Source organism: Oncorhynchus mykiss, chromosome 4 (assembly GCF_013265735.2).
Source record: "Oncorhynchus mykiss isolate Arlee chromosome 4, USDA_OmykA_1.1, whole genome shotgun sequence".
Lineage (NCBI taxonomy): Eukaryota > Metazoa > Chordata > Actinopteri > Salmoniformes > Salmonidae > Oncorhynchus > Oncorhynchus mykiss.
Genome location: NC_048568.1, coordinates 19,701,872 through 19,729,138, shown reverse-complemented (window position 1 = coordinate 19,729,138; position 27,267 = coordinate 19,701,872). Strand labels below are relative to the sequence as shown.

The window sequence follows — 27,267 nt, the reverse complement described above, 5'->3', positions numbered from 1 at the left end:
GACTGAAGCTATATTATATCAACTGAAATGAAGCAATTTGATATGTATATGATATATATATTTTGTGACATTGAGACATTAGGGCGGGGGGGGGGGGGGCATAAATACTCTAAAATATTTGCATTGACAATCAAAAAGCTAGTATAAGCTATTTGAAAGCAACCTGTTTACACATGCACATGGAGGGCATCAGACACATGTGAATCATTACATAAATTAGGTAAAAAAATTAGAAATGTTGACATATCAGTTATATTCTTGCAGGGCTCAACCCTCACAACAGGATTGCTCTTAATGTAAGGCAATAGCATTGTAAGGTCAATGACTAAATTAAGCAGATTTTTTTGGTCACCATGGGAGTTGCTGTGTATACAGCAATATACAATATATATACAGAACATAAAACGATCTGTTTTGTCAGAAGCAGTTTGGACTTATCCTATTTTATATATAATGTAAATCCACGTGATATACTGACCCTTTTAGTTTCACTTTCTTATTATAAGAAGTCAGTGAGTTCAGAGAATATTTCAAGAGTGAAAGTAAATGCTTCGACAGACACGGTGCAGAAGCAGGTTCGTTATTTCATTGAATCTCTTTTCATGAATGCAATGTTCAAATTGTTATTGCTTTGTCTATCTTGATGGGCTCATTGACATTGACAACATTTAGAAGTTCAGTATGCACCTTGATGTTCTGCGGTAGTGCACACTGTATCGGACAAACTGTCATTTGAGCGTCTTGCATGTGTTCTCACGCATTACATTACATTGAATTATTACATTGAAAATCAGATGATCTTTGTGAAGCAGCGTCAATTAAAATTGAAAATGGGCAACAAGGTAAAGAATAGGACAAAAAAAATCATTAATAATAACCAGATAAATGTTAACTTTGAATAATGTTTCGAACCAGCACTTAAAGTAGACCTATGTATTTCTCTTTCCAATGTAAACTGTCTACCACCTGCAGATGCAGATGCACCCCAAGGTAAGCTGAAGGACTATGCATGTGACACCTTCACAATCTTACCTTATTAATGCAATGAGGAAATCCAGAAACACTTGGAGGATAGTGGAAGTTGATAAAAGTGTTTCTTTACTGTTTCAGCACATAGCCTTCCACAGGAATTTACAGATGGATTTTATATCCTATTTAAAAATGGTTGGCCAATGGGGTGATACTGATGGTTTATTGGAACGGGTGGTTTGTTTACATAGCAGGTTATAATGACTAAAGTAGCAGGTTAGGAGAATTAACGTGGCAGCGATGGCGGACTTACCATTTCATACTGACCAAACCTGAGGTGCTCGTGGGTATATGCTCTTAACAACCAATGAGGAGATGGTAGGGGCCGGACTTGCAGCGGGTTGAGCGTCACAAATATAACCTACTTCTTAGCCTGGCCACGCAGACGCTCGCGTGCAGTGTGGGTGCAAGGACTGAATAACATGTTTGTGTACATTTATTTTGCAACGCTCACGAAGCATGTTAGGCAGAAGAGGCATTTACCTCAGGCTTCACATCATCAATGAGCTGGGCATATTTAAGATACATATTTGAAAAATAAATGTCAGATTTGACTTTTCGTAGCAGGTTAGGAGAATTAACGTAGAATGTTAGGAATATTGGGTTAATGTTAGGGTTCGCTAAAATGACAAAAGCTTGATCCCTTCTAGCCGTACTGCAGGCCCGTGCATTGTTTCACACAATATGATTGCAAACGTGACGTTCATTGAAAGTCAGCTGCAGCAAAAAAAGAAAGATTGAAAAATTACATGAATTAACGCATTTCTTTAGTTAAAAGAAAGGTGCCGCTGATAATACTGCCATCATCGTCGAGGAAGAGGGCACGATGGAGACGAGCCCAGACACAGGGTAATTCCACTGTAAAAAAAAAAATGAAATTCAGAGCTTTTTTATATCGCTCAGATATAGAACAGACACTTCTAAACATACCTACTTTTAACTACATTTTTGACTGATAAGTTTCTATGGGATAATAGCAGTAAGGTCAAATTCAATGTTTCATCAAATAATTGTTTATGTTTTGGTGACGGCTCAACTGCGGCCCCTCATGATTTTTTGTGCCCCCCCACCATCAAAGTTGCCCATATCTGCTCTAGGTGGTTACAAAACGCATTTCTTTAGTTAAAAGACAGGTGCTGTTGATAAATCTGCCATTGTCATTGAGACAGAGGACATGTATGTGTAGCGCTTGTATCTGATGCTGTCTGGTCAAAAAATATTATGGCATGTCATACTCTTTTTGACCAGACAGCATCTGATACATGGGCTAAATATAGTAAGAATGAGGGGCGCTGTTTCGCTCACTTGGATTCTTTCTTCTGTGATAGTTACAGCCACTTGCAAATTGATGGAATGATTTTGGATGAACGTCAAATCAAATTTTATTTGTCACATACACATGGTTAGCAGATGTTAATGCGAGTGTAGCGAAATGCTTGTGCTTCTAGTTACGACAATGCAGTAATAACCAACGAGTAATCTAACCTAACAATTCCACAACTACTACCTTATACACACAAGTGTAAAGGGATAAAGAATATGTACATAAAGATATATGAATGAGTGATGGTACAGAACGGCATAGGAAAGATGCAGTAGATGGTATCGAGTACAGTATATACATATACATATGAGATGAGTAATGTAGGGTATGTAAACATTATATTAAGTTACATTGTTTAAAGTGGCTAGTGATACATTTTTTCCATCAATTTCCATTATTAAAGTGGCTGGAGTTTAGTCAGTATATTGGCAGCAGCCACTCAATGTTAGTGGTGGCTGTTTAGCAGTCTGATGGCCTTGAGATAGAAGCTGTTTTTCATTCTCTCGGTCCCTGCTTTGATGCACCTGTACTGACCTCGCCTTCTGGATGATAGCGGGGTGAACAGGCAGTGGCTCGGGTGGTTGTTGTCCTTGATGATCTTTATGGCCTCCCTGTGACATCGGGTGGTGTAGGTGTCCTGGAGGGCAGGTAGTTTGCCCCCGGTGATGCGTTGTGGTGCAGACCTCACTACCCTCTGGAGAGCCTTACGGTTGTCGGCGGAGCAGTTGCCGTACCAGGCGATACAGCCCGACAGGATGCTCTCGATTGTGCATCTGTAGAAGTTTGTGAGTGCTTTTGGTGACAAGCCAAATTTCTTCAGCCTCCTGAGGTTGAAGAGGCGCTGCTGCGCCTTCTTCAAAACATTGTCTGTGTGGGTGGACCAATTCAGTTTGTCCGTGATGTGTACGCCGAGGAACTTTAAACTTACTACCCTCTCCACTACTGTCCCGTCGATGTGGATAGGGGGGTGCTCCCTCTGCTGTTTCCTGAAGTCCACATTCATCTCCTTTGTTTTGTTGACGTTGAGTGTGAGGTTATTTTCCTGACACCACACTCAGAGGGCCCTCACCTCCTCCCTGTAGGTCGTCTCGTCGTTGTTGGTAATCAAGCCTACCACTGTAGTGTCGTCCGCAAACTTGATGATTGAGTTGGAGGCGTGCATGGCCACGCAGTCGTGGGTGAACAGGGAGTACAGGAGAGGTTCTACATTTAGAAATCTATGTTATTCAATTATTGCACCCACCACACTGCTCGCACGCGCCAACGAGTGCCAGCATCGCCAAGGGCTAAAATAGAAGTCAGTTATATTTCTGACACAGATCACGCTGCAAGTCCTGCCTCCAATGTGACGCTGCAAGTCCTGCCTCACATTGGTGCGGCTGGCTTCCGGGTTGGATGGCGCCGTGTTAAGAAGCAGTGCGGCTTGGTTGGGTTGTGTATCGGAGGACGCATGACTTTCAACCTTCGTCTCTCCCGAGCCCGTACGGGAGTTGTAGCGATGAGACAAGACCAACCAAAAGTGGTTATAATGGAATAGGCTGAGGGTTCATCCACTGAAGTGAATACTTGTGTGTTGATCAGAGTGAGCAGGGCTTAAAGATCTGACAATCCTCTCTAGTTTTCCTCAAACATTTCCTGTATCTTTATAGGGTCGACGATGGACAAATTCTTCACTGTTGTGACTGGGAATACTCTGGGGTCTCATGAGAAATTAATTAACCGTCTCGCTGCCAAAAAACACTTAACTGTAGTGACGTCACTAGAGGAGTGTGATGTCATCCTGGCTTTCTGTCCCATCGTCTCTCGTGCTGGGACTGATATTGAAGCAGCACTGCAGCAGATTCCAGGTAATCAATATCCATGAAGAACGTTGTCAAAACGTGGATGATTCATTAATACGGTATGTTTACGTGATTATTGTTACTGTTATCCCCTCTCTCTTGACAGCTAGTAAACCTGTCATCCTGGTAGTGCTGCATCACACCTTCGATCCAGACTACACTGTACCTGACAGTAGCAGACTAGTGACCAGAGGTGATGTAATACTCACAGTGGACTGTCTCTTCCATGAGAACCAGGGACTACAGGAGTGTCCTCGATATGAAGAAGCAATTCTAAAGATTCTAAAGAGTCTTGACAAAGGTTCTGAGGTAAAGCATCAATGTATCAACTTATCTTCTAAAATAAGGGTTCAATAATATAAAAGTAAAAATCAATACCTTCATTGTGGAGGATGGAAAATCTGTGTGGGTGGGGTTCAGACTTTTGGGACTCTTCCATAGGTTCCATTATGCAGACCAAGCTAAATGAAGAAGGAAAACAAATAGGAGTTGACGAATGTAATGTCCTTTTTGTGTTTGTTTGTTTTTTACAGAACAAAGATCAGTCGGCCAGACTGGTATGCCAATACTTGGTAAATTACACATTTCTAAATAACATATTATACTGTATTGACCCATTTTCATATAACTAACTTTGAGAAATGTGTTCTGTATGTTAATGATTCCTACAAATGTTTGTACTGAAAGTAAAACTAATATACAGATGTAAGCCTAGATAAGTAGTGCAGATATAAAACTCAACTTATTTGGCATCTTTCTAATACATGATTTTCTTATCTTTCTCCAGAGGAAGATTCTCTGGATCTGCGGTGTTATTGGTGTAAGCTGGGGCATATACACTTCTTATAGAAGGATTAAAGAAATACGCTTTTTGCAATAAAACGGTTCCAATCTAAGGTAATTACACAGCTGTAAGAGGAGTGCCACTTGTATTTCACATCAGATATCAATTTTCCAATGTGATATCCTTGAAAAAGAATAAAGGAAGATAGAGGACCAGCAAATTGCTTTCTGACATCTTTCCCACCAACACAGACACAAATGATAAAATAAAATAAAATTGTATCAAATAAACTAAAATGTTATTTGTCACATGCACCGAACACAACAGGTGTAGTAGACCTTACAGTGAAATGCTTACTTACAAGCCCTTAACCAACAATGCAGTTAAAAAAAGAAAAAGGTGTTTAGTTAAAAAATAGATTCAGTTGAAGTCGGAAGTTTACATACACTTAGGTTGGAATCATTAAAACTCATTTTTCAACCACTCCACAAATTTCTTGTCAGTCAGTTAGGACATCTACTTTGTGAGTGACAAGTCATTTTTCCAACAATTTATTATTTCTATGTTTATTTATTTATTTCACTTAAAATTCACTGTATCACAATTCCAGTGGGTGAGAAGTTTACATACACTAAGCTGACTGTGCCTTTAAACAAATAAAAAAATCCAGAAAACGATGTCATGGCTTTAGAAGCTTCTGATACGCTAACTGACATCATTTGAGTCAAGTGGAGGTGTACCTGTGGATGTTTCAAGGCCTACCTTCAAACTCAGTGCCTCTTTGCTTGACATCATGGGAATATCAAGAAATCAGCTAAGATCTCAGAAAAAAAATTGTAGACCTACACAAGTCTGGTTCATCCTTGGGAGCAATTTCCAAACGCCTGAAGGTACCACGTTCATCTGTACAAACAATAGTACGCAAGTATAAACACCATGGGACCCTGCAGCCGTCATACCGCTCAGAAAGGAGACGCATTCTGTCTCCTAGAGATGATTGTACTTTGGTGCGAACAACAGCAAAGGACCTTGAGAAAATGCTGGAGGAAACAGGTACAAAAGTATCTATATCCACAGTAAATAAAACGAGTCCGATATTTGAAGTAACCTGAAAGGCCGCTCAGCAAGGAAGAAGCCACTGCTCCAAAACCGCCATAAAAAATCCAGACTACGGTTTGCAACTGCACATGGGGACAAAGTTCGTCCTTTTTGGAGAAATGTTCTCTGTTCTGATGAAACACAAATAGAACTGTTTGGCCATAATGACCATCGTTATGTTTGGAGGAAAAAGGGGAGGCTTGCAAGCCGAAGAACACCCATCCCAACCGTGAAGCACGGGGGTGGCAGCATCATGTTGTGGGGGTGCTTTGCTGCAGGAGGGACTGGTGCACTTTACAAAATAGATGGCATCATGAGGATGGAAAATTATATGGATATATTGATGCAACATCAAGACATCAGTCAGGAAGTTAAAGCTTGGTCACAAATGGGTCTTCCAAATGGGTCTCCCCCCCCAAGGTTGTCCACTCCTGATTAAGTATGTCCAGTCATCAGTCTTTTACATCTTGTTTAAATGCCAGTAGATTACCTAATGACATATACACTGAGTATACCAAACATTAGGAACATCTTCATAATATTGAGTTGCACCCCCTCCCCTCACACCTTTCGCCCTCAGAACAGCCTCAATTCGTCGGCGTATGGCCTCTACAAGGTGTCGAAAATGTTCCACAGGGATGCTGGCCATGTTGACTCCAATGCTTCCCACAGTTTTGTTGAGTTGGCTTGTGCACCATTCTTGATACACACAGGAAACTGTTGAGTGTGAAAAACCCAGAAGCATTGCAGTTCTTGACACAAACAGGTGCGCCTGGCACCTACTACCATACCCTGTTCAAAGGTACTTTATTTAAAAAAAAATATTTAAACTTTATTTAAAACTTCTTCAGGATCGGTGGCTCCCCATGTGATGGTTGAGCTAACGTAGGCTAATGTGATTAGCATGAGGTTGTAAGTAACAAGAACATTTCCCAGGACATATCATATAAACATATCTGAAATTCTTGTTCGTTATACTTTCACTTTTGATACTTAAGTATATTTTAGCAATTACATTTACTTTTGATACTTAAGTATATTTAAAACCAAATACTTTTAGACTTTGACTCATGTAGGATTTTACTGTGTGACTTTCACTTTTACTTGAGTCATTTTCTATTAATGTCTCTTTATTTTTCTGGTATCCTGGAAGGATATTGATCTCATCCCGTCAGTAGAGGATGCCTGGATATTTTTTTTAAATGCCTTCCTAACCATCTTAAATAAACATGCCCCATTCAAGAAATTTAGAACCAGGAACAGATATAGCCCTTGGTTCTCCCCAGACCTGACTGCCCTTAACCAACACAAAAACATCCTATGGCGTTCTGCATTAGCATCGAACAGCCCCCGTGATATGCAGCTGTTCAGGGAAGCTAGAAACCATTATACACAGGCAGTTAGAAAAGCCAAGGCTAGCTTTTTCAAGCAGAAATTTGCTTCCTGCAACACTAACTCAAAAAAGTTCTGGGACACTGTAAAGTCCATGGAGAATAAGAACACCTCCTCCCAGCTGCCCACTGCGCTGAAGATAGGAAACACTGTCACCACTGATAAATCCACCATAATTGAGAATTTCAATAAGCATTTTTCTACGGCTGGCCATGCTTTCCACCTGGCTACTCCTACCCCGGTCAACAGCACTGCACCCCCCACAACAACTCGCCCAAGCCTTCCCCATTTCTCCTTCTCCCAAATCTGCTCAGCTGATGTTCTGAATGAGCTGCAAAATCTGGACCCCTACAAATCAGCCGGGCTAGACAATCTGGACCCTTTCTTTCTAAAATTATCTGCCGAAATTGTTGCCACCCATATTACTAGCCTCTTCAACCTCTCTTTTGTGTCGTCTGAGATTCCCAAAGATTGGAAAGCAGCTGCGGTCATCCCCCTCTTCAAAGGGGGTGACACTCTTGACCCAAACTGCTACAGACCTATATCTATCCTACCATGCCTTTCTAAGGTCTTCGAAAGCCAAGTCAACAAACAGATTACCGACCATTTCGAATCTCACCATACCTTCTCTGCTATGCAATCTGGTTTCAGAGCTGGTCATGGGTGCACCTCAGCCACGCTCAAGGTCCTAAATGATATCTTAACCGCCATCGATAAGAAACATTACTGTGCAGCCGTATTCATTGATCTGGCCAAGGCTTTCGACTCTGTCAATCACCACATCCTCATCGGCAGACTCGACAGCCTTGGTTTCTCAAATGATTGCCTCGCCTGGTTCACCAACTACTTCTCTGATAGAGTTCAGTGTGTCAAATCGGAGGGTCTGCTGTCCGTACCTCTGGCAGTCTCTATGGGGGTGCCACAGGGTTCAATTCTTGGACCGACTCTCTTCTCTGTATACATCAATGAGGTTGCTCTTGCTGCTGGTGAGTCTCTGATCCACCTCTACGCAGACGACACCATTCTGTATACTTCTGGCCCTTCTTTGGACACTGTGTTGACAACCCTCCAGGCAAGCTTCAATGCCATACAACTCTCCTTCCGTGGCCTCCAATTGCTCTTAAATACAAGTAAAACTAAATGCATGCTCTTCAACCGATCGCTACCTGTACCTACCCGCCTGTCCAACATTACTACTCTGGACGGCTCTGACTTAGAATACGTGGACAACTACAAATACTTAGGTGTCTGGTTAGATTGTAAACTCTCCTTCCAGACCCATATCAAACATCTCCAATCCAAAGTTAAATCTAGAATTGGCTTCCTATTTCGCAACAAAGCATCCTTCACTCATGCTGCCAAACATACCCTTGTAAAACTGACCATCCTACCAATCCTCGACTTTGGCGATGTCATTTACAAAATAGCCTCCAATACCCTACTCAACAAATTGGATGCAGTCTATCACAGTGCAATCCGTTTTGTCACCAAAGCCCCATATACTACCCACCATTGCGACCTGTACGCTCTCGTTGGCTGGCCCTCGCTTCATACTCGTCGCCAAACCCACTGGCTCCATGTCATCTACAAGACCCTGCTAGGTAAAGTCCCCCCTTATCTCAGCTCGCTGGTCACCATTGCATCTCCCACCTGTAGCACCAGCTCCAGCAGGTATATCTCTCTAGTCACCCCCAAAACCAATTATTTCTTTGGCCGCCTCTCCTTCCAGTTCTCTGCTGCCAATGACTGGAACGAACTACAAAAATCTCTGAAACTGGAAACACTTATCTCCCTCACTAGCTTTAAGCACCAACTGTCAGAGCAGCTCACAGATTACTGCACCTGTACATAGCCCACCTATAATTTAGCCCAAACAACTACCTCTTTCCCTACTGTATTTAATTTATATATTTATTTTGCTCCTTTGCACCCCATTATTTTAATTTCTACTTTGCACATTCTCCCATTGCAAATCTACCATTCCAGTGTTTTACTTGCTATATTGTATTTACTTTGCCACCATGGCCTTTTTTGCCTTTACCTCCCTTACAGTGCCTTGCGAAAGTATTCGGCCCCCTTGAACTTTGCGACCTTTTGCCACATTTCAGGCTTCTAACATAAAGATATAAAACTGTATCTTTTTGTGAAGAATCAACAACAAGTGGGACACAATCATGAAGTGGAACGACATTTATTGGATATTTCAAACTTTTTTAACAAATCAAAAACTGAAAAATTGGGCGTGCAAAATTATTCAGCCCCCTTAAGGTAATACTTTGTAGCGCCACCTTTTGCTGCGATTTCAGCTGTAAGTCGCTTGGGGTATGTCTCTATCAGTTTTGCACATCGAGAGACTGACATTTTTTCCCATTCCTCCTTGCAAAACAGCTCGAGCTCAGTGAGGTTGGATGGAGAGCATTTGTGAACAGCAGTTTTCAGTTCTTTTCACAGATTCTCGATTGGATTCAGGTCTGGACTTTGACTTGGCCATTCTAACACCTGGATATGTTAATTTTTGAACCATTCCATTGTAGATTTTGCCTTATGTTTTGGATCATTGTCTTGTTGGAAGACAAATCTCCGTCCCAGTCTCAGGTCTTTTGCAGACTCCATCAGGTTTTCTTCCAGAATGGTCCTGTATTTGGCTCCATCCATCTTCCCATCAATTTTAACCATCTTCCCTGTCCCTGCTGAAGAAAAGCAGGCCCAAACCATGATGCTGCCACCACCATGTTTGACAGTGGGGATGGTGTGTTCAGCTGTGTTGCTTTTACGCCAAACATAACGTTTTGCATTGTTGCCAAAAAGTTCCATTTTGGTTTCATCTGACCAGAGCACCTTCTTCCACATGTTTGGTATGTCTCCCAGGTGGCTTGTGGCAAACTTTAAACGACACTTTTTATGGATATCTTTAAGAAATGGCTTTCTTCTTGCCACTCTTCCATAAAGGCCAGATTTGTGCAATATACGACTGATTGTTGTCCTATGGACAGAGTCTCCCACCTCAGCTGTAGATCTCTGCAGTTCATCCAGAGTGATCATGGGCCTCTTGGCTGCATCTCTGATCAGTCTTCTCCTTGTATGAGCTGAAAGTTTAGAGGGACGGCCAGGTCTTGGTAGATTTGCAGTGGTCTGATACTCCTTCCATTTCAATATTATCGCTTGCACAGTGCTCCTTGGGATGTTTAAAGCTTGGGAAATCTTTTTGTATCCAAATCCGGCTTTAAACTTCTTCACAACAGTATCTCGGACCTGCCTGGTGTGTTCATTGTTCTTCATGATGCTCTCTGCGCTTTTAACAGACCTCTGAGACTATCACAGTGCAGGTGCATTTATACGGAGACTTGATTACACACAGGTGGATTGTATTTATCATCATTAGTCATTTAGGTCAACACAGATCCTCACTGAACTTCTGGAGAGAGTTTGCTGCACTGAAAGTAAAGGGGCTGAATAATTTTGCACGCCCAATTTTTCAGTTTTTGATTTGTTAAAAAAGTTTGAAATATCCAATAAATGTCGTTCCACTTCATGATTGTGTCCCACTTGTTGTTGATTCTTCACAAAAAAATACAGTTTTATATCTTTATGTTAGAAGCCTGAAATGTGGCAAAAGGTCGCAAAGTTCAAGGGGGCCGAATACTTTCGCAAGGCACTGTATCTCACCTCATTTGCTCACATCGTATATAGACTTGTTTATACTGTATTATTGACTGTATGTTTGTTTTACTCCGTGTGTAACTCTGTGTCGTTGTATGTGTCGAACTGCTTTGCTTTATCTTGGCCAGGTCGCAATTGTAAATGAGAACTTGTTCTCAACTTGCCTACCTGGTTAAATAAAGGTGAAATAAATAAAAAATGTTTGCTCAAGTATGACAATTGGGTACTTTTTCCAATACTGCATTTAGTTCCAGTGAAGGGAAATCGTAACGCTACAACATACAATGACATTCTAGACGATTCTGAGCTTCCAACTTTGTGGCAACAATTTGGGGAAGGCCCTTTCCTGTTTCAGCATGACAATGCCCCTGTGCACGAAGCGAAGTCCATACAGAAATGGTTTGTCAAGATCTGTGTGGAAGAACTTGACTGGCCCAAAGGTGTTCAACCCCATCGAACACCTTTGGAATGAATTGGAACACCGACTGCGAGCCAGGTCTAATCGCCCAACATCAGTGCCCGACCTCACTAATACTCTTGTGGCTAAATTGAAGGGAGTTCCAGCAGCAATGTTCCAACGTCTAGTGGAATCCTTCCCAGAAGAGTGGAGGCTGTTATAGCAGTGTAGGGGGGGGGGGGGGGACCAACTCCATATTAATGTCCATGATTTTGGAATGAGATGTTTGACGAGCAGGTGTCCACATACTTTTAGTAATGTAGTGTATTTCAGCTCTAAATCTTTTGTCTTGCCCATTCACCCTCTTAATGGCACACACACAATCCATGTCTCAAGGATTAAAAATCCTTCTTTAACCTGTTTTCCCCCCATTCATCTACACTGATTGAAGTAGTTTAACAAGTGACATCAATAAGGAATCATAGCTGTCACCTGGATTCACCTAGTGAGTCTATGTCATGGAAAGAGCAGGTGTTTTTAAAGTGTAGTTCTATATGGCAAAAGTTTGCCAAAGGAGAGCTAAACTATCACTTCAACCCAGGCTCCAACAAGGAGCTTCACTGCAGTAAAAAAAACACTGGCCAGACTCCAGCCTGGCATTGGCTAGACTTCGAACCAGTCCTGCAGGTCTCTAAGTTCTCTGTGTACCATGATCCCTGGTGCTCTCTTAGTAATGATCTCACACACAGTGACTCTGTTCCTTGGCCAGTCAGTGTATAATGGCTAATCCCATACACACACTGACAGTTTGGCACACGCTCAAAGAAACACCAATCCCAGGTAGCCATTTCCAATAATACGAAATCACTGACAAAGTGGAGTAATACTGGCAACATAATGTAATATATATTGAAATGGACTGGATTTATGTCTCTTTCATCTGAGTGGAGGACTGCCGTACCTGAGTTGGAGATAGGGCCCCAGTAAGGAGAGTCAAACTCGTATTCAGCCTTCAGAATCTGCTCAAAGAGCTTGGCGTCGTTCTCGTCATAGAATGGAGGGCTTCCACACAAACTGTGGTAGGGCAAGAGCACAGAGGCATCCTATGAGATGTGACGTGTTTGAATTATTTTGTACAAAATTAATCCCTCCATTCTCCTTTTTTTGATGTAATCACTGATCTGACATGAGTTTACTGGTGGGTTTACTGGTGTAAGCCATGAAATGTACACCTTGCTCTGACCCTATCCAATTATGTTATACAGTACATACAGTACCAGTCAAAAGTTTGGACACACCTACTCGTTTTTCTTTATTTTTACAATTTTCTACATTGTAAAATAATCCAAACCCAATGTATCACTGCTTGGATTCAAGTGACACTGACAGAAGATCGACTAGGGGTATTTAATTGCCACTGGTTTAGACCTGCTGACACATTGGCTAAAATGACTGCTGACTACTGTAGTGTTACTGCAACATTTATGGACTATTGTAGTTTTACCTCCCTAATATTTCTCTTTTTCCAAATGTTGCAATTGACTGGTTGGTATCTCTGTTTGGATTCAAACGTCCTGCTACAAACGGTTGAGATATGAAGGAAGGTATTGCACTGATGTGTATTTGTATTTTATTGACAGGCCAGGGGTGATCCATAGATCAGGGCGGGGTGATAAATAATTGCCTACTCAACATCCTGCTCTGCAACATCATTGAAAACAACCCCCAACTAAGCAAAATGAAAAATTAGCGACAGGGTAAATATAATGAAATATGTAGGCTTACATTTAAATTATTCTACTGTGGGCTACTGCTTATTATTGTAGTTGCACGAAAGTGAACATTTTAGATTGCTCCATATTTCCAAATGGTTTATGTTATACAGTATGTTATGTAAATAACAAAATGTTCCTATTACATAAAACAGAGGCATATATTTGAGGTTGATATATACCGTGCTCGACACTCACAACACAAAGAAGCAATTCTGGAGAAGATGTTGCACAGAGGTCCAACGTGAGAGAACACTTGGGAAAGAGACCAGATGACATTAACATCATAGTTTTGTGTACAATGTGATCAGATGTAATACATGATACAGTATAAGTACTACTCTGAAATTCTTCACTGTAACAACTGGGAATCCTGGGACGTCTCATGAGGACTTTACAGGGTGTCTCATTACAGGAAGAGGTTTAACTGAAGTGACGAAAGAAGAGAATGATGTTATCCTGGCTTTCTGTTCCATCGTCTGTCGTGCTGGGACTGATATTGAAGCAGCACTGCAGCAGATTCCAGGATTTCAATATGAATGCTTGCCCTAGATTTAAGGATCTGATACTTACTCCTTTCAAACCACATGTACTACAACCTACACTCCTTTCAAACCACATGTAGTGCAACCTACACTCCTTTCAAACCACATGTACTGCACTCCTTACCACAAACATTCTGTACCTTAATATATTGTAATTATCTGTTTTCCTGAATGATTTATTGTTCTTGTCTGTCCCTCACTCTCTTGACAGCTGGTAAACCTGTCATCCTGGTAGTGCTGCATCATACCTCCAATCCAGACTACACTGTATCTAACAGTAGCAGACTAGTGACCAGAGGAGATGTAATACTCACAGTGGACTGTCTCTTTCATGAGAGCCAGGGACTACAGGAGTGTCGTTGCATTGAAAAGTAGTCAAAAAGATTCTGAAGAGGTTCAACATATAACCAAAGGTAAGCCATTTCACTTGTATTCCACATGATGGCGATAGAGTTGAATACTGGTGTATACTTATTGTTGACACAAGAGACACATTCTCATTGTTTTCCATACAAACATTCACATATGTTACCCTCTTTTCAGAAGAATCTGCTGCTCAGCTGCTGTGCCTGTTGATGTTGCTGTTCCACTGACAATGATATAATCACTCGCCTTGTGAATCAAGATGACTGACACTGGATTATACACCAGTTGCGGTCAGAGCTGTTTATGATGAGGGAGGAGGATTTTTTGTTGTTGTAATGAGCATGTCCTTATTTCTATTACAGCATATTCCATTCATATTCCATTCACCCAGCTCAATGTAACGTCGATAGGTTTAGGCTACAACATTATCCTAAAATTTTCCATATACCCATCATGAGGTTGTTACAACCAAGCCTGAATGAAAGTTTACAACATAGCTGCACACAGGTCAAGAGAAAATGTTGAGGTGACAGACAGTGACATATTCAATACCGCCGTGCACACTTTTTCCTGCATCTAGCAGTTGTAAACTAGAGTTTTTATTGGACAAATTCAGGTATGTTTATCCCTGTTTCGTTCCATTTGCTTCTGTTTAAGAAGTGTTTTTCAACAGAGTCGGCGGAATGAATACACCCCTAATCACGTGTAAACAGTTCACTCACCTTTTCTCTTAATTTGTGGACTTCAATGCATCAGCAGTATGTGACTAGGCAAAATAAAAGTTCAACCCAAACAATATCCTAAGCGCTACACACAGTCTACATGTCACACCCTGATCTAATTCACCTGTCTTTGTGATTGTCTCCACCCCCCTCCAGGTGTCGTCCATCTTCCCCATTATCCCCTGTGTATTTATACCTGTGTTCTCTGTTTATCTGTTGCCAGTTCATTTTGTTTTGTCAAGCCGGCCAGTGGTTTTCCCTCTGTTCCTGTCTCTCGATTGTTCCTGTTTTCTAGTTTTCCCAGTTTTGACCTTTTCTGCCTGCCCTCACCCTGAGACTGCCTGCACCTTTGCCCCACCTATCTGGATTACTGACCCCTGCCTGCCCTTGACCTGTCTTTTCCCTGCCCCTGTTGGATCAATAAACTGTTGTTATTTTGATGTTGTCTGACGTGAAACGTGATACTACATCGTTGTTAGCATATCAGCAAAAGTAACGTCCTAGTCAACATAGCTAATAGAACCAACGCGTTAGTAAACCCCTTACAATCATGCAGTAACCTGACAGTCATTAAGCAGTATAGCAGTTACACCAGCGGACCCCGGTGGAAATAAATGAATAAAACCAAAAGCTTAACTTGACTTGGAAGAGTTCCAGTGTTGTGTTGGATAGCCAGCGAGCTAACATAGCATCCCTCAGTTTGAGCCGGGTGTTTTGGGTAGGCTAATTCGCTAGCTAAGTGAAACTGAAAGTGAAGAAAAAAACACTCTCTCTCTCTCTCTTCTCCTTCATTTTTGAAGAAATTAATTTGTTTAAAACTGTTCAACTATTGTCTTTCTCTCTCTTTGAGTCAACTACTCACCACATGTTAGCTTATGCTTTCAGTACTAGATTCATTCTCTGCTCCTTTGATTGGGTGGACAACATGTCAGTTCATGTTGCAAGAGCTCTGGTAGGTTGGAGCACGTCCTCCGGAAGTTGTCATAATTACTGTGGAAGTCTATTGAAGGGGGTGAGAACCAAGAGCCACCTAGGTTTTGTATTGAAGTCAATGTACCAAGAGGAGGACGGAAGCTAGCTGTCCTCCGGCTACACCATGCTGCTACCCTGCAGAGTGCTGTTGAGGCTACTGTCGACCTTCATTGCAAAACAGGGTGTTTAAATAAATTATTTGGTGACAGGAATTTATTTACTTTCGTTTTCTAAAAAGGATAACTTAAATGTCTGACCATTTAAAAAAAAACGAAATTCACTAGGGAGGATAGTCCTCCCCTTCCTTCTCTGAGGAGCCTCCACTGTATACATATAGTTTACACTACAGTGACATTTGTGACATTGAGACATTAGGGCGGGGGGGGGGGGGGGGGTTGATGGGCATAAATACTCGAAAATATTTGCATTGACAATCAAAAAGGTAGTATAAGCTTGCTTACACATGCACATGGAGGGCATCAGACACCTGTGAATCATTACATAAATTAGGTAAAAAAATTAGAAATGTTGACATATCAGTTATATTCTTGCAGGGCTCAACCCTCACAACAGGATTGCTCTTAATGTAAGGCAATAGCATTGTAAGGTCAATGACTAAATTAAGCAGATTTTTTTGTCACCATGGGAGTTGCTGTGTATACAACAATATACAATATATATACAGAACACAAAACAATCTGTTTTATCAGAAGCAGTTTGGACTTATCCTATTTTATAGAAGTCTGCTGGGTTAGTATAATGTAAATCCACGTGATATACTGACCCTTTTAGTTTCACTTTCTTATTATAAGAATTCAGTGAGTTCAGAGAATATTTCAAGAGTGAAAGTAAATGCTTTGACAGACACGGTGCAGAAGCAGGTTCGTTATTTCATTGAATCTCTTTTCATGAATGCAATGTTCAAATTGTTATTGCTTTGTCTATCTTGATGGGCTCATTGACATTGACAGCATTTAGAAGTTCAGTATGCACCTTGATGTTCTGCGGTAGTGCACACTGTATCGGACAAACTGTCATTTGAGCGTCTTGCTTGTGTTCTCACGCATCTGCTTTTGTATTACATTGAAAATCAGATGATCTTTGTGAGGCAGCGTCAATTAAAATTGAAAATCAGCAACAAGGTAAAGAATAGGACAAAAAAATATATATCATTAATAATAACCAGATAAATGTTAACTTTGAATAATGTTTCGAACCAGCACTTAAAGTAGACCTATGTATTTCTCTTTCCAAGGTAAACTGTCTGCCACCTGCAGATGCAGATGCACCCCAAGGTAAGCTGAAGGACTATGCATGTGACACCTTCACAATCTTACCTTATTAATGCAATGAGGAAATCCAGAAACACTTGGAGGATAGTGGAAGTTGATAAAAGTGTTTCTTTACTGTTTCAGCACATAGCCTTCAACAGGAATTTACAGATGGATTTTATATCCTATTTAAAAATGGGTGGCCAATGGGGTGATACTGATGGTTTACTGGCACGGGTGGTTTGTTTACATAGCAGGTTATAATGACTAAAGTAGCAGGTTAGGAGAATTAACGTGGCAGCGGTGACGGACTTACCATTACATGCTGACCAAACCTGAGGTGCTCGTGGGTATATGCTCTTAAAAACCAATGAGGAGATGGTAGGGGCCGGACTTGCAGCGGGTTGAGCGTCACAAATATAACCTACTTCTTAGCCTGGCCACGCAGACGCTCGCGTGCAGTGTGGGTGCAAGGACTGAATAACATGTTTGTGTACATTTATTTTGCAACGCTCACGAAGCATGTTAGGCAGAAGAGGCATTTACCTCAGGCTTCACATCATCAATGAGCTGGGCATATTTAAGATACATATTTGAAAAAGAAATGTCAGATTTGACTTTTCGTAGCAGGTTAGGAGAATTAACGTAGAATGTTAGGAATATTGGGTTAATGTTAGGGTTAGCTAAAATGACAAAAGCTTGATCCCTTCTAGCCGTACTGCAGGCCCGTGCATTGTTTCACACAATATGATTGCAAACGTGATGTTCATTGAAAGTCAGCTGCAGCAAAAAAGGAAAGATTAGATTTTGAAAGAAAAATTACATGAATTAACGCATTTCTTTAGTTAAAAGAAAGGTGCCGCTGATAATACTGCCATCATCGTCGAGGAAGAGGGCACGATGGAGACGAGCCCAGGCACAGGGTAATTCCACTGTAAAAAAAAAAAATGAAATTCAGAGCTTTTTTATATCGCTCAGATATAGAACAGACACTTCTAAACATACCTACTTTTAACTACATTTTTGACTGATAAGTTTCTATGGGATAATAGCAGTAAGGTCAAATTCAATGTTTCATCAAATAATTGTTTATGTTTTGGTGACGGCTCAACTGCGGCACCTCATGATTTTTTGTGCCCCCCCACCATCAAAGTTGCCCATATCTGCTCTAGGTGGTTACAATACGCATTTCTTTAGTTAAAAGACAGGTGCTGTTGATAAATCTGCCATTGTCATTGAGACAGAGGACATGTATGTGTAACGCTTGTATCTGATGCTGTCTGGTCAAAAAATATTATGGCATGTCATACTCTTTTTGACCAGACAGCATCTGATACATGGGCTAAATATGGTAAGAATGAGGGGCGCTGTTTCGCTCACTTGGATTCTTTCTTCTGTGATAGTTACAGCCACTTTCAAATTGATGGAATGATTTTGGATGAACGTCAAATCAAATTTTATTTGTCACATACACATGGTTAGCAGATGTTAATGCGAGTGTAGCGAAATGCTTGTGCTTCTAGTTACAACAATGCAGTAATAACCAACGAGTAATCTAACCTAACAATTCCACAACTACTACCTTATACACACAAGTGTAAAGGGATAAAGAATATGTACATAAAGATATATGAATGAGTGATGGTACAGAACGGCATAGGAAAGATGCAGTAGATGGTATCGAGTACAGTATATACATATACATATGAGATGAGTAATGTAGGGTATATAAACAAAGTGGCATAGTTTAAAGTGGCTAGTGATATACAGTGCCTTGCGAAAGTATTTTGGCCCCCTTGAACTTTGCGACCTTTTGCCACATTTCAGGCTTCAAACATAAAGAAATAAAACTGTATTTTTTTGTGAAGAATCAACAATAAGTGGGACACAATCATGAAGTGGATGACATTTATTGGATATTTAAAACTTTTTTAACAAATCAAAAACTGAAAGATTGGGCGTGCAAAATTATTCAGCCCCTTTACTTTCAGTGCAGCAAACTCTCTCCAGAAGTTCAGTGAGGATCTCTGAATGATCCAATGTTGACCTAAATGACTAATGATGATAAATACAATCCAGTTGTGTGTAATCAAGTCTCTCAGAGGTCTGTTAAATGTGCAGAGAGCATCATGAAGAACAAGGAACACAGGCAGGTCCGAGATACTGTTGTGAAGAAGTTTAAAGCCGGATTTGGATACAAAAAGATTTCCCAAGCTTTAAACATCCCAAGGAGCACTGCGCAAGCGATAATATTGAAATGGAAGGAGTATCAGACCACTGCAAATCTACCAAGACCTGGCCGTCCCTCTAAACTTTCAGCTCATACAAGGAGAAGACTGATCAGAAATGCAGCCAAGAGGCCCATGATCACTCTGGATGAGCTGCAGAGATCTACAGCTGAGGTGGGAGACTGTCCATAGGACAACAATCAGTCGTATATTGCACAAATCTGGCCTTTATGGAAGAGTGGCAAGAAGAAAGCCATTTCTTAAAGATATCCATAAAAAGTGTTGTTTAAAGTTTGCCACAAGCCATCTGGGAGACACACCAAACATGTGGAAGAAGGTGCTCTGGTCAGATGAAACCAAAATTGAACTTTTTGGCAACAATGCAAAATGTTATGTTTGGCGTAAAAGCAACACAGCTCATCACACTGAACACACCATCCCCACTGTCAAACATGGTGGTGGCAGCATCATGGTTTGGGCCTGCTTTTCTTCAGCAGGGACAGGGAAGATGGTTAAAATTGATGGGAAGATGGATGGAGCCAAATACAGGACCATTCTGGAAGATAACCTGATGGAGTCTGCAAAAGACCTGAGACTGGGACGGAGATTTGTCTTCCAACAAGACAATGATCCAAAACATAAAGCAAAATCTACAATGGAATGGTTCAAAAATAAACATATCCAGGTGTTAGAATGGCCAAGTCAAAGTCCAGACCTGAATCCAATCGAGAATCTGTGGAAAGAACTGAAAACTGCTGTTCACAAATGCTCTCCATCAAACCTCACTGAGCTCGAGCTGTTTTGCAAGGAGGAATGGGAAAAAATGTCAGTCTCTCGATGTGCAAAACTGATAGAGACATACCCCAAGCGACTTACAGCTGTAATCGCAGCAAAAGGTGGCGCTACAAAGTATTAACTTAAGGGGGCTGAATAATTTTGCACGCCCAATTTTTCAGTTTTTGATTTGTTAAAAAAATTTGAAATATCCAATAAATGTCGTTCCACTTCATGATTGTGTCCCACTTGTTGTTGAATCTTCACAAAAAAATACAGTTTTATATCTTTATGTTTGAAGCCTGAAATGTGGCAAAAGGTCGCAAAGTTCAAGGGAGCCGAATACTTTCGCAAGGCACTGTATGTATTACATAAAGATGGCAAGATGCAGTAGATGATATAGAGTACAGTATATACATATACATATGAGATGAGTAATGTAGGGTATGTAAACATTATATTAAGTTGCATTGTTTAAAGTGGCTAGTGATACATTTTTTCCATCAATTTCCATTATTAAAGTGGCTGGAGTTTAGTCAGTATGTTGGCAGCAGCCACTCAATGTTAGTCGTGGCTGTTTAACAGTCTTATGGCCTTGAGATAGAAGCTGTTTTTCATTCTCTCGGTCCCTGCTTTGATGCACCTGTACTGACCTCACCTTCTGGATGATAGCGGGATGAACAGGCAGTGGCTCGGGTGGTTGTTGTCCTTGATGATCTTTATGGCCTCCCTGTGACATCGGGTGGTGTAGGTGTTCTGGAGGGCAGGTAGTTTGCCCCCGGTGATGCGTTGTGGTGCAGACCTCACTACCCTCTGGAGAGCCTTACGGTTGTCGGCGGAGCAGTTGCCGTACCAGGCGGTGATACAGCCCGACAGGGTGCTCTCGATTGTGCATCTGTAGAAGTTTGTGAGTGCTTTTGGTGACAAGCCAAATTTATTCAGCCTCCAGAGGTTGAAGAGGCGCTGCTGCGCCTTCTTCACAACGTTGTCTGTGTGGGTGGACCAATTCAGTTTGTCGGTGATGTGTACGCCGAGGAACTTTAAACTTACTACCCTCTCCACTACTGTCCCGTCGATGTGGATAGGGGGGTGCTCCCTCTGCTGTTTCCTGAAGTCCACATTCATCTCCTTTGTTTTGTTGACGTTGAGTGTGAGGTTATTTTCCTGACACCACGCTCAGAGGGCCCTCACCTCCTCCCTGTAGGTCGTCTCGTCGTTGTTGGTAATCAAGCCTACCACTGTAGTGTCGTCCGCAAACTTGATGATTGATTTGGAGGCGTGCATGGCCACGCAGTCGTGAGTGAACAGGGAGTACAGGAGAGGGCTACATTTAGAAATCTATGTTATTCAATTATTGCACCCACCACACTGCTCGCACGCGCCAACGAGCGCCTGCATCGCCAAGGGCTAAAATAGAAGTCAGTTCTATTTCTGACACAGATCACGCTGCAAGTCCTGCCTCCAATGTGACGCTGCAAGTCCTGCCTCACATTGGTGCGGCTGGCTTCCGGGTTGGATGGCGCCGTTTTAAGAAGCAGTGCGGCTTGGTTGGGTTGTGTATCGGAGGACGCATGACTTTCAACCTTCGTCTCTCCCGAGCCCGTACGGGAGTTGTAGCGATGAGACAAGACCAACCAAAAGTGGTTATCATGGAATAGGCTGAGGGTTCATCCACTGAAGTGAATACTTGCGTGTTGATCAGAGTGAGCAGGGCTTAAAGATCTGACAATCCTCTCTAGTCTACCTCAGACATTTCCTGTATCTCTATAGGGTCGACGATGGACAAATTCTTCACTGTTGTGACTGGGAATACTCTGGGGTCTCATGAGGAATTATTTCATTGTCTCGCTGCCAAAAGACACGTAACTGAAGTGACTTCACTAGAGGAGAGTGATGTCATCCTGGCTTTCTGTCCCATTGTCTCTCGTGCTGGGACTGATATTGAAGCAGCAGTGCAGCAGATTCCAGGTAATCAATATTCATGAACATTGTCAAAACGTTAATGATTCATTAATCAGGTATGTTTACGTGATTATTGTTACTGTTATACCCTCTCTCTTGACAGCTGGTAAACCTGTCATTCTGGTAGTGCTGCATCACACCTTCAATCCAGACTACACTGTACCTGACAGTAGCAGACTAGTGACCAGAGGTGATGTAATACTCACAGTGGACTGTCTCTTCCATGAGAACCAGGGACTACTGAAGTGTCCTCGCAATGAAGAAGCAATTCTAAAGATTCTGAACAGGCCAGAAATACAGCCAAAGGTAGTTTCTGGTTCTTGTCAGCAAACAACTTATTATTAAATACAATACACATTCAAGAGCAGAGATTTGACACCAAAAACATTTTATTTTTAATGTGCTATTGTCTTTAATAATATTCATAATTTGAAAACTAGTATTTAAATAAATTATAATAAATTATTCATTGTTTTGGATGAATGGATAACAACCTCTCCTTCTAGACAAGTAATCCTGCTGCTCCAGAGAAGACCAGACAGAGACCCCCTGCTGTTTCAAATCCACCTGAAGGTACAGTCAGCACATGGGGATTCATTTTGACACTTTATTTACACTATGCATTGTCCTTCAGTGCTCACTCACTGATGTTTTTTTCTATTGTTTTTTAGATGCTGTTAACGATGCTGACGAACGTCCTCCAGGTCTCAAGAACTCTGAGATTACAAAGCAACCTAAACAGGTTGGCATGAAGGCTACAGCTATGTCCATTTTCTTCTAGGCATTCTGTTGATATTTGATAACTAATAGAGTTACCTCATAACATATCAACATTAGAAATCACATTGAATGACACATAACAGTCTGCTTGTGGCAATTATATTGGACTTTTGAAATGAATATTCCCCCCCCCCCCCCCCCCCCCCCCCCAACAATTAACACAGGGTCTTTTCTATTATTTTTTAAAAGGAAACTAAACTTTTCTTTCTGTTGCAGCAGGACTATCCAACAAGTAAGTACTGTTATAAATTAAACATTAATATAATATGTTGCACAATAAATAGGTGTCATAGGGTCTTTTGAAACGGTTATCTACTGTCAAGCAGGGTGTTCCCTTCAAAGTAATCAATATCCATGAAACCATGTTAAAAGTAGTTATCATGGAATAAGCTGAGGGTTCATCCACTGAAGTGAATACTTGTGTGTTGATCAGAGTGAGCAGGGCTTAAAGATCTGACAATCATCTCTAATTTACCTCAGACATTTCCTGTGTCTCTATAGGGTCGACGATGGACAAATTCTTCACTGTTGTGACTGGGAATACTCTGCGGTCTCATGAGGAAATCAATCGCTGTCTCACTGCAAAAGGTTTAACTGAGGTGACGTCACTAGAGGAGAGTGATGTCATCCTGGCTTTCTGTCCCATTGTCTCTCGTGCTGGGACTGATATTGAAGCAGCACTGCAGCAGATTCCAGGTAATCAATATCCATGAAGACCATTGTCAAAACGTTAATGATTCATTAATCAGGTATGTTTACGTGATTATTGTTACTGTTATCCCCTCTCTCTTGACAGCTGGTAAACCTGTCATCCTGGTAGTGCTGCATCAGACCTTCGATCCAGACTACACTGTACCTAACAGTAGCAGACTAGTGACCAGAGGTGATGTAATACTCACAGTGGACTGTCTCTTCCATGAGAACCAGGGACTACTGAAGTGTCCTCGCAATGAATCAGTGTTCAAAGACATTTTGAAGAAGCTTGACATACTTCCTGAGGTATTGTATGATTTACAATCACAATTTTAAGTGTTTTAATTCAGTACTGTGTCACTTTGTAGATAATGTACCAGAGAAACTAATACAGTATATATATTTTTTCAGACTAAAATGAAAGCAGGAGCCAATAGGGCTCAGGAGAGGCAAACTGTACAGCCAATGGTAGTTTATTCTATATTCTACATTCACTCTACACTTGTATGTTTATTAGTAATATGAAGATGATATTTTTCAAGTTATAAACTAGAAATCAAATCAAATATTTGTGTTACTCTAAACAGATATCTAATTCTTTCCAAATGAAGTTGAGATGCAGTATGTTATTCTCTTCTCAGGAGACAAGCCTTTGGGGCATTTTCTTCAACAACTACTGTTGCTGTTTTCTACCCTCAAGAGTATGTCCTACAGAGGGCCAGAACACTCCCCTTATCCAAGATGAGAGGACAGGGGCCTAATTGAAAAGGTATAAGATAAAGAAGCGTATGAACAGTATTGCATAAATACTGACATTGCATAAATACTGATTGATTCTGATACTTTCCATGTTTCACTGAGCACCACATACATACATTGTGTGATCCTTTTGCAATGCATCCAATGACTATGACTGTAATCAATTGCAGGAAGTACATTTTCTGACAATTTTTTTTTTTTTTTTACATTTTAGGGGGAATAGACACATGAATCTCAATCATCACTATAACATGTAGTGGTATATGCTCTTTCCAAGTCGTGTACCTGTATATTTACTTTATGTGTAGGCCGCGGATACAACATCAAACAAAAACAAGAAATGTGTGCTTAAAATACAATTTATACATTGATAATGACTGAGATGGTTATACCTGTGATAAAACAATATATTCAATAGTATAAACTGGGTAGTTTGGCTCCTGGATGAAGATTAGCTGAAAGCTGTTGTATATGAGACATTTGTGCCACATTCACGTGCTGGTCGGAACTCGGAAATGTCCGTTTGCTAACTGGTTGAATGCGGCACGTGTACAACCAGTTAGCAAGTCGAAAATGTCCAAGTTTCTTAGTTCCGACTAGCACATGAACGCTGCCTATAAACCTGGTAGTCTGGGTCCTGGATGCTTGTTGAAAGCTGTGGTATATCAGACAATATACCATGGGTATGACATAGAATTACTTGTTTACTGTTCTAATTATGTTGGTAACCAGTTTATAATGGCAATATTGCCCCTTGAGGGTTTGTGGTATGTGGCCAATATACCACAGCTAAGGGCTGTATCCAGGCACTCCACTTTGCTCTTTGCCTAAAAACAGCCCCCATGCTGCGTTCATGACCAAGTTGGAAATTACCACATACAACTGGGAAAAATCCACCTGAACGGCCCTCCAACTGGTCATTACTAGTGTGAAACTCATCCATCATCCTGATCTCCACTTTCTCCCACATGCTGGCCACCTCTGATATCACCTACTAAAGAAATTACCTCTATAAAAGCATTTTCAACAGTTATATGCAAAAACAAAAGTATTTATTTACAGTAATATGTTTACGAGCATGATAGCTGTACTTTTAGTTGATAGGTTACACAGCTCGTTGGCCATTAGCCAATCAGCGTTTCTAAACGAGTTCAAAGCACGTGAATGTATCACTGGTAAATTCCCACCTCCATCTTGGTTATGAAGGCAGCATCAGTTGTGGTGTATTGGCCACATACCACACACACCCCCCCCCCCCAGCCCTTATTGTTTAAATAATATACTGAACATGCCTTAGACATGCCTTAAACATTACTTTGTCTAATACATGAGCCAATGAACTCACAAATGCATGTAGATACTTTTTTGTTAAACCAATTATTACTTGCATTGTGTCAAGCTATTTAACCTTTACTTTGCCAGAAAATTGTGTATTGTTGTGACAATAATGACCTGCTGTGCAAGAAACCAATAAAAACGAATAAATAAAGGAGGCTATTTATTTTGTCAGCTTGGCTGATTGTGAGTTGAACGTTATCCCCCGCCAACCAACGGGCTGGGCTGTTATAGCCTGACACTTTCACTTTCTGATTACTAGAAATCAGGAGGACGTTTCAAGAGTGAAAATACCGACACAGAAGTGTTTACATAAATTAAGATTATATTACTTTTGATCTGGTATTTGACGAACCTATCGTCCAAAAGTGATTGTGACTACGAATTGGTCCACTTAATTTGTGTTTATTTTTGTAGTTTGGGCAACCGATAGTGCAGCTCTAGCGCCCATGCACTGTCGTCTTTCTAGGCTTGATATGCATTTTGTCAAGGTGTGTCAGGCAGGATAAAGAAAGTGCATTTTGTTGAGGATGTTATATATAGAGAGAGAGGGATGCTCTGACAGAGAGGAACTGGTCTGCATCATTACAGCTCACTATTTGCCAGAAATGGTTTGTGCAGCTAAAACAGAATAATAAAAGACAATCATGCCAGTTTGATACAGGTGCAACATGTAGTGAGTAGGAGAGTGAAATAGAATATCACCAAATACCCCACTACAGGCAAGTAACACACAACTGAAGCTGTACTCAGGAGAGCTAATTTGATAAATGGGGTGAAATAACACAGACTGTGTCATTAAGGGGGTTAAGCACAAGCTAGTCTTTGAAGTTGTGGAGTTGGATCAAAACCCACTACTCTCTGGTTGTACGTGTGAGCACGTAGGACTCGTAACTCACAATTCCAGCCGAGCTAAACAAAGTGGAGCAGTGCCCCAAAGAGCTGCTGAGCGAATATCATGACGTGTTCAATGATCTAATGGAGTCTGTGCTTGGAGATGTCCTCTTCCAGTCTGGTCTCATAGACTAGACATAACGTCGTAAACGTACATCTTGGAGACTCAAATTAGTGCAACACGCCACGGAGGGGATGGACAGTAGACACACAGCGTCTGATGTCGCACAGACTCAAGTCATTGCTGCCGGTGGCACCCAACCTGCTGAAGACCTCTTAGGTTTTGGTTGTCACCAGTAGCTATGTGTGGGTAAAATCACTGGGAAGCAGTATTTGAGGTGTCACTACAGATGCGGGTTCGATCCCAGGCTGTGTCACAACCGGCCGTGACCGGGAGTCCCATAGGGTGGCGCACAATTGGCCCAGCGTCGTTCAGGTTAGGGGAGGGTTTGGCCGGGGTGGCTTTACTTGGCACATTGTGCTCTAGCGACTCCTTGTGGTGGGCCGGGCACCTGCAGGCTGACTTCGGTTGTCTGTTGAATGGTGCTTCCTCCCACACATTGGTGCAGCTGGCTTCCGGGTTAAGCGGGCGGGTGTTAAGAAGCGCGGTTTGGCGGGTCATGTTACTCAACCTTCACCTCCCGAACCCGTTGGGGAGTTGCAGCAATG

General features: G+C 41.4%; 1 protein-coding gene and 1 long non-coding RNA gene across 10 annotated transcripts in view; one reads left to right on the top strand and one right to left on the bottom strand.

Annotated features, from left to right (window-relative positions):
• The first annotated feature begins 815 nt into the window (after positions 1-815).
• LOC110522258 overlaps positions 816-27,267 on the top strand; it is a 50,000-nt gene continuing 23,548 nt past the window's right edge. The window contains exons 1-8 of one of the 9 annotated variants that reach the window (XM_036975830.1): positions 816-842; positions 17,158-17,197; positions 21,946-22,143; positions 22,241-22,443; positions 22,644-22,710; positions 22,809-22,879; positions 23,107-23,149; positions 23,398-23,613. In XM_036975830.1, the coding sequence (XP_036831725.1) occupies positions 831-842; positions 17,158-17,197; positions 21,946-22,143; positions 22,241-22,443; positions 22,644-22,710; positions 22,809-22,879; positions 23,107-23,149; positions 23,398-23,613 (850 nt within the window). In that variant the 5' untranslated portion in view covers positions 816-830. Of the gene's footprint in view, positions 843-16,844; positions 17,045-17,157; positions 17,198-21,945; positions 22,144-22,240; positions 22,444-22,643; positions 22,711-22,808; positions 22,880-23,106; positions 23,150-23,397; positions 23,614-27,267 lie in introns of those variants that run through there. The other 8 variants (XM_036975837.1, XM_036975831.1, XM_036975829.1 and 5 more) reach the window with 8 other exon arrangements.
• On the bottom strand, positions 4,497-16,020 carry LOC118964443. Its single transcript, XR_005051484.1, has 3 exons — positions 15,793-16,020; positions 12,487-12,599; positions 4,497-4,655 (listed from the first exon to the last, which is right to left on the bottom strand). It is a non-coding gene; the product is annotated as an uncharacterized LOC118964443 (long non-coding RNA).